At 39.6% G+C, this 10421-nt stretch overlaps 1 protein-coding gene across 1 annotated transcript; it reads left to right on the top strand.

Moving 5' to 3' along the window:
- Nucleotides 1–6621: 6621 nt before the first annotated feature.
- Nucleotides 6622–10202, top strand: chchd7 (coiled-coil-helix-coiled-coil-helix domain containing 7). The gene is made up of 4 exons (XM_036597593.1): nucleotides 6622–6777; nucleotides 8047–8128; nucleotides 8666–8764; nucleotides 9744–10202. The coding sequence occupies exons 2-4, from the start codon at nucleotides 8069–8071 to the stop codon at nucleotides 9846–9848; spliced, it is 264 nt and encodes an 87-aa protein (XP_036453486.1). The 5' UTR covers nucleotides 6622–6777; nucleotides 8047–8068; the 3' UTR covers nucleotides 9849–10202.
- Nucleotides 10203–10421: the final 219 nt, after the last annotated feature.

Below are 10421 nucleotides of genomic sequence, written 5' to 3'. Positions count from 1 at the left end.
AGATTTTTAACCTTCAGTTCTAAGTCCTAATGAGGGCGCTTGGTAGGGTTCCCTTGTATCCAGTGCCAGTATTAAGAACCAATAACAAGTAATAATAAAATCAGAAGAAACGCAGGAGTAAATGCAGGCTAAAATACTTTAAAAGTGAGGGAGGAGTTGTGAGAGGGGCGAGTTGTGAAATTTTAACCCTAATTGAGCCTGACAAACATTTGAGAACTGTTATCAGAACCCAATCTGACCCACCGTGAAATAGTCGTGTAATGTCGGGCTCAGACAGATATTTCACGTGTATTCAAATCCTTTAAGATGGGGAATTAAGTGTGCACAGATGACTCTGTTTAGGTGATACAGGGGAGTGTGTACAGAATGTAACCAAATGCTGAAACAATTATTATTTTAAATATTTTTAAAATCATTTTAAGGTCTTTTACATCTATATTGACAAAGCTATATAAAATATCCGTGTAGTCCTAATGGTCAGGGAACCAAACAGCAAATTAAAATAATCTTACAATAATAAAACTGTCAGATTCTTGTCTGCCAGTTTGTGACCCATAGACATCACCAGATGCTGCATATCATCCCTGCTGATATTGTGCCAGGCAGCCAATGTCACTTCCTGTTTATTTCAGGTACTTTCTGCCTTAAGTCTTGTATTTACTAAGTGAAATGCATGCACAGTAAGATCCAGGTCAGGTGACCAGTCAAGAACATTTTAAAACCTTTCTGAGTTTTGAGGCATTTGGTCAGATTTGAGCAGTGAAGATTCTTCTGTACACTTGAGAATTCATCCTGCTGCTGCTACCAGTCAAATCATCAATTAAGGTAGAGTTTGAAGTGAGAGAGTGGGCTTACATGCCCATGCTACCATGTTTCAAAGATGAGATGGTCTCATTCACCACACTTTTCCTATCACTTTTTGTCCAAGATCATCACCAATTCATCTGTCCATAACACCTTGTCCTAGAACTGTACAGGCTTTTTAGATACATTTTAGCAAAAGCAATATGCTGCTTGATGCCACACTTGATGACATTTTTCCATAGATAATGGGCTGTTCTTCGCTTCATGCCCAAGAACAGCCCTTACCTGTGATAAAACCACAGTAATGCATGCCCTCTCATGGTGTAGTGCTTTACGTTTTGTAACTTATGTTGACACTGTACCAAACAGTTGATATAACTCATAGCAATAATCATGATTGCCGACTTTACATTGACACTTCATATTGAGAGACAGCAGCAACTTCAGATGCAAATGCCACATGTAGAATCAATCCTAGACCTTCTGTTTGGGCAACACTGGTGAAATGACGTTTTGTTGATTTTCAAAGTGAAAACATCCTTTACAGAGAACACACGTCTGTACACTTTAATGCACAAATACTGTTTATTTGCTGAATTTAACATATTGGGGGGGGGAAACAAAACGTGGCCTGTGCAAAATTTGTATTTTATGTTTTTTTTCCCCCTCAGTATGTTAAACTAAGCAAATAAATAGAACCTTTGAACTAGGAGTTTGCCATATTTCGTTTTTTTTTTCTTGTAGATGATGTTACATTCACACACAACAAAACATGATTTGACTGGGGATGTTGAAACTTATATATCTGCATATGACTGTACATGTAATGAAATTACAGTTCACAGTCAGCATGTCAGCTTCATAGTTTTGTTTAAAATCTGTTGATCTACATGAAACAGTCAAAACAACTACAGTTATCACAGTGCAGTACAATAAATAAAGATAAATACTGCTCTGGGTGTCAGGCATAAATGAAATATGAAAATAGCAACAAAACGCCAACATAAGCCTCAAGTGATTACATTTTAGAACATATGATTGTGCAATTTCAAAGTAGACACATTCTTTAACAATATCAATCTTTGTCCTGCATCAAGTCCAGACTAGGAAGCAACCATAAGAGAGCATAATTAAGCTTCCCTAAGTGTATAGAACCCAGTATGGAGCTTGAACAAAGTATAGGACATATTGGAATATAGGAAACTACAGGAATAAAGTACACTGCATTCAAAAAAACTAACCAGATCACAACTGACTGTTCATGTGTGAGATACTGTGAAATGACAGCAGTCACCAAAAGTCACAATAATGTGGTGGTAGCCTAGGTAGACCAAATGCCTGGGGCTTCTGATTGGCAGGCAGAAGACTGTGGTGGCAGCATGACTGTGATATTACAGAGATCAGACACTGAAACATGCACAGCTTTTAGGCAAGCAGCTTTCAACAGCCTATTGCAGCTATTTACAACCCCACGGGAAAGAGATTAATCATATTCTATGTATTAAGCGGTCCATGATCCATTGGTACAATGTAATACCATGTGGCACCGTTCAAGGCAAATGGCCATGAAGTCTGATGACCAAACTTTACATTTTCTTCATTTTCACACAGCAAGCTTGCCCTGAAGTGTCCTTCATTAACTGCTGTCCAGTGTATTAAATTACAAACCCTCTTCCATTCTGTTAATTCTTAGGCTGAATAATAAAAGGCTATTTTGGACTTATAACAAGCACATATATTCACTAAACAACACATTCACTAAAAGGAATTTTGGACATCTAAGCAGTAGATCACACTGCAGAATTACTCAATAAACAGACTATGTAAATACTGCTTTTCAAAAAAGAAAAATACAAACAAAAATCAAAGTTTTGCAAATAGCACTAATGTTAAGTGTTTAATGTTGTCTAAAATAATGTAAAGTTATTAAGATTCTGTGTTGCAGGTGTTGTTGATGCTCTAATAGTATTTTACCAACATATTTTATATATGATATGATAATCTTAGTTTATATATAATAATATATACCAATATCATATTTTTTTGGAAATAGGGAAGAAAATGACAGCCCAAGAACCCCCATTAAGACAGTGAGTGATATTTTGCACTGCTTAAGTGTTCTTTTTCTTTCATGGACTTTAGAGAACCTTCGTATTTCTTCATCTAACACTACATACTCATCCTCTCCAGCTGCTTTATACTTTCATTAATCATCTATATCTATTCTATTCATCATTTTATCTTATGCTTCACTTTCAGCAGCACTTTGAGACTATATTGTCCACACGCTTAAAAGTAAAGGTTCCTGAATGGTTCTAGTCTTGGATTTATGGTTCTAAAAAAAACTATAATTGGTACACAACCTCTCCTTTATTTGGAGCTTCTATACATTTTTACAAAATTCTTCAAACATACACATCTCATTTCCAAAAGGAAAGATCCATTAAAAGGTTCTTCAGGGAATCAAAATTGGTTCTTCTATGGCATGGTGCTTCAGTTACCTTCTGAAATTTGGCTGTATAGTTCTCCTGCACAGTTTGCCTGACTGTACTCAGCAGACAGCAACACTAAACTAAAGAAAAAAATTTAGGTTGCATTTTAATTCTATATTTACATTCTACAGTTTCAATTCAGCTTTACTTTTTCTAATAACTGTTTACCTTAAATATAAAGACATTTTAAGTTAAAAAGAATTAGAAATGCATTTTTATTCCTTATAAATTATATTCCTACTTTTTTAGGTAAAATGTTTGCAAGTAATGGAGATTAATGGAATTGTGGAATTATCTACACTGGATTCAATTCTGTGGTGTAAATTATGTTAATTTACAGTTAAATCTGACATGAATTCAGTAAAATCACTAATTTAATTATAAGGAAAATCTTTTTTCAGGTTTATCATGAGATGTGTAATTTATAAACTAGTAATAAGTTGTGTTGAATGAACAGAGGGAACTAGATAAACAGTGCTCCATATTAAGTTAGTTTCACATTAATTATGGACGATGCAGCCTCCAAAATTCAGATCATTTCTCAGAAGTGTTTAATATTCATTCATGATTTTAATGAGCTGTAAATTTATCAGATTTATTTTATTCTAGTCAGAAATGATCTAATAACAGAATCTAAATTTAAAATCACCACAAAAGTTGTTTTTAAAAACTGAATGAATAATTTTCATGGCCCAACTTTAGAAATTACAGAAAATAACCACAATTATAACCTGAATTTCTTGCACATCATTTTTTTACATGCACACTTAAACTTTACATATTTTTACTTTATAAACTTAAATTTCTCTGTTTAAAGCCTAATTAAACATTTTTTATTCACAAAAACAGAACTGTGACTTTATTATACACCACAAAAACAACACTTATCAGCGAGAAAATAACTCAATGTGAAACCAGCCCAGGTGCTTTTTCTCTCATTCACAGCTTTAATTATTTTGAAACTGAAAATGCAACAAACCAGGATAAAAATGAAAGATATGGAACACTTTCAGCAAACGCTGTTTTCCAGATTACTCCATTAAATTACTCATCTTTCTTCCTTTTTCTAGATTAAACCTGGCAGAACACAAAACAGAGCGATCAAATAAAACAACAAAAACAGCGTTTCACTGCTGCTCAACCAAAACGTCCACAAACGCGCTTTTTTTTCTTAAACGAAGCTGCTCGGCGCTCTCCACACCTCCCCCTCCTCCTACAAACACAACAGGCTGATCAAAACAACTCGGTGAAATAAAGTTTTTAAGACGCTGACTTCGGCCCGCGGAGCTGCGCGAGCTTTAAAGGCGGTCAGACACGTGGAGCCCCGACAGGACCGATCAGTGCGGAAAACAAGAGACGACGCGTTACAAAAATAACGAAGGAAAACCTCTTTTTTTTACCACCACAAAAGATTAAACCCCCCAGCGCGGCGTCTGAGAGCTGCAGCCCCCCGACACACCGCCACAGTGAACCCGGTCACTGCAGAGAAGGACACTCAGGGGGCATTAAGGATGAGGGGTATCAACCCCCACTGCTCCCCATGTCCCCCTCCTCCACTTCACACACCCAGCCATGCCACACGTGCTCCTCCTTTCATCCCCTCGCGGGAGCAGCACGCCGCACCAGAAGCTCGCGCAGAAAAGCGTCGATTTGCGTTTAAAACCACGTTAAAACACACGGCGATGCGCGAGAGGCTCTTCAGCAGACTTCACGCGGGCAACAAGTTCACTCCGCTCATATGACAACAACAGGGCAGGATCACAGAGCTACATGCTAAACCTCACACGGCTCAGACTCCATCCACACACGCCAGAAGACCACCACTGACCACTCAACAGGCTCTCAAGGAAACCCCCCTCCTCCTCCCCCTTATGCCCCCCCCCCTCCCTCAATCACACAAACTTTGACACAATCACGGTCACGCAGAGCTCAGCACCGTAACTCACCGGGTCCTGTACACACGCCGAGAGTGTGTGTGTGGGGGGAGTGTGTGTGAGGTGTTGTGAAGCAGACGGACACATGTTTAGCTCACAATTAGTGCCCCCTTAAACTTTCTCCCTCCATTTTGGTTGTTTGCGATATTGACAAGCACCCCCCCTTCCCCCCTCCACACGGCACTCAGCGGGAAAAACGCCGTTATCACCTCCGATACGAGCCGCGGACCCGAGCGCCTCTCACTCTCTCTCTCCTCTCTGCACTCTCTCCTCACCGCGAAGCCCAGCAACTTCAGCCGAGCGCGGGGACCGACCGTGAACGCGCTTCGGCTGGAACGCGCTGCCGCCGCCGCCGCCGTGTTTACGGTGCTCGCCTGGCGGTGCACGTAAATGTGTCAAACTGCGAGCTGCAGCACGGTCTGCAGCGGCGGCCGCTTCACACTCATTCTGATTTTGATCACTTTTTTCTGTCCTGAACGCGCTGGTCTTCGTCACGGCTAACTGTCCTCGCGGCTCCGTCGTTTATTATATTCACAGAGAGAAAAAGCGAGGAAAAAAACTAAAACTGGACGCAATTGCAAAACTTTTTTTTCGCTCTCTCTCAACTTTTTAAAAACTCCAGCACTTCCTCTGTTTGTTGACGTTCATTTGCATTCGGCGCGACGCGACAAGAAGTTCATAACACAACTTATTTTGCTTTTTCTGCGCATTTCTCTTCCCTCCGCTGCTTTTTCTCTCAGGTCCCGAGCTGGGCGCTGATTAACACAAACTTTTTTTTCTCCCCCCTTAGCTTCACCCTCACTCTCATAATTTGAATAACCCCGATATTTTAATTCAAGAACGCCGTAACGGTTTGCTTAACCGCCGCCAAACTTACCGTGGGAGCCTTAACATCCTTTCTGGGGCGTTTTTCTTGACTTTCAACTGTTCTCCGAATTTTTAATAATTTTTTTCTCATATTTTTTGCTGGACGCGGCGGGCCTGAAAATTGTTTGCTTTCTCCTCTTTCCAGCAGCCATTGTGTAGGCTATGCGCTGCGGTGCAGCCGAACCCGGCCTTCACCACGCCCACCCGCACACCACGCCCACCGGCGGCTTCTGATTGGCTGAGCCGCCTGTCACTCTTACGTCTAACCGTCCCCGATCGAACGCCACTGAAATTCAAAATTTTGGTACTCGCCGGCGGTTCTGTCAATCGCAGTGACTTCACCTCACCCCGCGTTTAACAGCGATAGATAGGTGGGCTTAAAAGCTGCCCCGAGCCTCGTCTCAGTGGCCGCAAGAGGCGTCCGTCAACCGGCGTGTTTGCGGAGAGTCGCCGCCTGTTGGTCGGCCGCTCTGTCTGTCAGCGAGTTTTTCGTATCGTACTCGGGTCGGGTTGTGCTGTGTGTGTGCGTGTGTGTGTGTGTTGTATGACGTTCTCTCTGACACGAGGGGGAAAGCTCCTGTATGTCTGTTAGTCAGAGATGTGAGAGCACAGCCACTCACTCGTTCAGACCTCCCCTCTCTCTCACTGTTTGTACGGATTGCTCTGCGCTGTTTGTGTCGGTGAGTTACACAGAATATCTGACACTAATAGGACCGTGCCTGTAGGTTATATTAACAGCTATAGAGACTCGCTAAAGCTCGCAGTGCCTCACTACTCTTACTGAGAGTCCCTGAAAGCAGCTAGCACGCTTAGCTAAGCAGCTAACCAGCTGCCTAAGAGTGTGGTGGTCTGACACTGTCTTTATCTGTGAGCTTGTCTGTTTGTATTAATGAGTGTTCTGGGTTTAAAGCCACGGGTTGTTCGCTTTCATGTATTTTCTCCAGTGTTGTCTCAGTGTCAGTTAATTTCACTGACTGTTAGCTCACTCCAGTGTTAACTTTGCTTGTTGTAAACAGTAGCTGAAGGTCAGAATGAATAAACCGCAGGTGCAATGTTAGCATTGGGGAAGGTACATATGCATTCACCTTCTAGACATGTGTGCTTGCAAAGAAATACAGCAGACAGATGATTATATTATACATTTAGAGTATGTTGAACTTTTATTTTAATTGTCATAATATTCGTCGGAAGTTTGTTGTTTAGGACACCAAGACATCAAAGCTAATATGTGGACATTTCAGTAAAATTTGGGAAGACTGCCTGGGCTATTTGGGATTAGCAGCATTAGCAACTGTCAATAGCTGGAGCGTGGTGTCAGTCCCCTCAAGTTCTCCAGGCTGATCTTTGTTATTGTTGGGCTAGATTGTGAGTGTTTTTTTTTGAGATGCACCAACATGTGGACCAGTATTCAGTGTTTTTCATGTATGTGTCTGTCGGTGCAGAGACTTGAACATTTTATGAAATGCAGAAATTGGGACTACATTCACCTGATTAGCATTATTAAAAAAAACACATTTATTTCTATAGGGTCACAAACACAGTAACATTAATGAAATGTTGCAATTTTAGTACAGTAGCCTAATGTCACCTAAACGCTCCGCTCTTCTAATGTACAATACATACGTTATCAAACAATGGTCAAATCCAATAATCCGTCCAGTGCTGCTGATAACTTTTCACGTGGTTAACTTCCAATACGGATATGATTCTGATGTCATTGTTCATACATAGTTTTGCTAAAGTAAATTGGGTGACATTACCCTAAGTAGAAGGCTGTGTTTATGTTTTCCTTTTTTTTGGAAGCATTGATTATGTTAAATTGGATAATTTTGGTATCTGAAACAAATTAGGTAATTAATAAAATGTTAAAAGCATATACCTTATATACCTTTGGTTTCACTAAGATCATCGTTGAGTTTGGGCAGTCATACTGAACTCTGAAATTCCAGGTTAGACGGATGTGTCTGAAGGATGAATGACAAATCGAATGCCCGAAAGGTTCGTAATGCGGACATCAACCCCTGCATTGAGGTCAGTCTGTGAGATTGGTGTTGTGGTAGCCTGTACTGTTGCTTCATGGTATAGAATGTGATTCCCAATGTCTGTTATCAAACTTTTAGCATGCAAAATTGCTAAAATGCACTATAGATGCCCAATTAAATATGACCAAAGTGACGACAAAGGGTCAAAATGATATAATTAATTTATTAATATAATTAGTTATACAAATTACATTTCCTCGATTATTGTTTTGGTTAGGTTTCATTTAGCGAAGTCATATTGTGTTTATCTTTCCTAATCAGTTGTACTTGTGGTGTAATCTTGTGAACTTCGTTATGCATGCATGTTGTTTATGCTTTGAATCTGTTCTTTGAACAAGTGCATATCAGGATCTAGCAGCAATCAAACAAGGGCATAGTTAGATTAAGTCCGCTGTGGGGGCATGTTTAAACAAAGTCATTCAATTTGAGTAATAATATTACTTAAGTGTTAGGTCTTAGGTGTTTAAGCACTTTGTGTAATTCAACTTCTTCTATTAATGCGCTTTATTTCTGGTTCTGTGGTCAGGAGAGTGATGGTTCACAAAAGTGCCTGGATGCATATAACTACAATAAGGACATGTGCTCTGCATACTTCTTGAAGTATAAGAATTGCAGGAAGTACTGGGTGAGTACTGTAACCCCATGCACCAAAACATCTGTCACGTTATCAGCCAAATCAGAGCGATCCAGTGGAGCTTTCCAAGCTCAAGTGTAGAATTATTTCCATTTTATTTTTCATTCTGATTAAAAAATGTTTAACGTTGGTGGCAAATTACAAGTGGAAGTTCTTTTACTTCACAGGACATTTACAAAGTTAATTTTAGTCTTTTATTTAAACAACATATTGTTTACATTCACTCATTTTCATGGTTTCGTGAAGTGGGAGCCATATACACTGGCATTTACTGCTAAGCTTTAGCCAGCAAAACAACTGTCAGGTAATGTAAGCTGGCTGGCTAATATTAGTTGGATCTGTGAGCTATGATCTGTGCCGAGCTCTGTAACGTCATAATAAGTCTTGTAAATATCCATTGAGAATTCTGGAGAACAGTACACACTTGCCATGTCTTTTCTCATGCTTTTAAAACTAGTTTTTAACTGTAACTGCTGTAAAGGCATATTAATACAATTATGAAATTCTTTTCACAGTTAGTGCAGTTACTAATAATTAGTCACTGTTTCAGAAACTTCTTCAAATAGTACAAAAACTACTTTAAAGTTATCAGCTGGCTTAATCTCTTCCTCAGATTTTGGTTAAAACTAATTTTGTTTGTGTATTCATGTATCAAAACATTAATGTTATTATTATTTAGTAATAAGTATGTGCTTCACGTGATGTAAAGTTAGTGATCCAATGAAGTAATTTATTACCATTGTTTATTAATATGTTTATTAGAGACTTATTCAGTAATGATACTGTAGACTTATTCAGTAATTTATTCAGTAATAACACCTATGTTTTCATGTAAATGTGTACTTTGTTGTACTGTCTGAATATGTAATGTTCTCTCTCTCTCTCCCTCTCTCTCTCTCTCTCTCTCTCTCTCTCTCTCTCTCCCTCTCTCTCTCCTCTCTCTCTCTCTCTCTCTCTATCACTCTCTCAGCATGGTGTAATGCTACAACGCAGGCGTGAAGGAATAAAGCCAGACATGCCTACAGCTAAAGAGAGGGAAGAAATAATAGCCACTCTGGGAGGGAAGCCCTACTGACACACGGTGAACTCAGTTTCCCAGAGTGCTCTTCCACTGTGCTTGTCATTCATTAGTGGAGCACATATTGTGCCTTGCAGAAGGTGCAGTATGCGCGGATGAGCGCGTCCTTCCGAAAGGAAGACTTAAAGACTTTTTTACTCTGCAGCTCACTGGGGTCGTGTGTGTGTGTTCAGGATAAAATGTGTGTGAAATTAAGTGTGTAAAAGTATTTCCATTGTGTATATTAAAGCACAGCACCAGCGGAAGTGCAAGACCATGTGGTTGCACGCTGCAAAAAAGATGTACATTGTCCATTGGTTATAAATATTCTAATGGATCTAACAAAGAAATTAAAAATGTACATTTAGCCAATTTGTCTTTGTGCTATTTATTAGATGGATCATTCTGCTGAATTAGTTCAAACTGCGGTCCCGTTGTGAAAAAGCAGACCTTCAGTATTTGCAAAGATTATGTTCTATTCAAGCCCAATGCAGTAATTGAGATAATAATAATAAGCTTAATATATGTACAAAATCATCATTTATAGGGTGCTTTCTATGGAGGTGGCTGTACCAGATTTTTACTTTTTTG

Source organism: Colossoma macropomum, unplaced genomic scaffold, assembly GCF_904425465.1.
Source record: "Colossoma macropomum unplaced genomic scaffold, Colossoma_macropomum, whole genome shotgun sequence".
In the NCBI taxonomy this organism is placed as follows: domain Eukaryota; kingdom Metazoa; phylum Chordata; class Actinopteri; order Characiformes; family Serrasalmidae; genus Colossoma; species Colossoma macropomum.
Note: the sequence above shows the minus strand (reverse complement) of the source record. Positions and strands in the feature narration are given on the sequence as shown.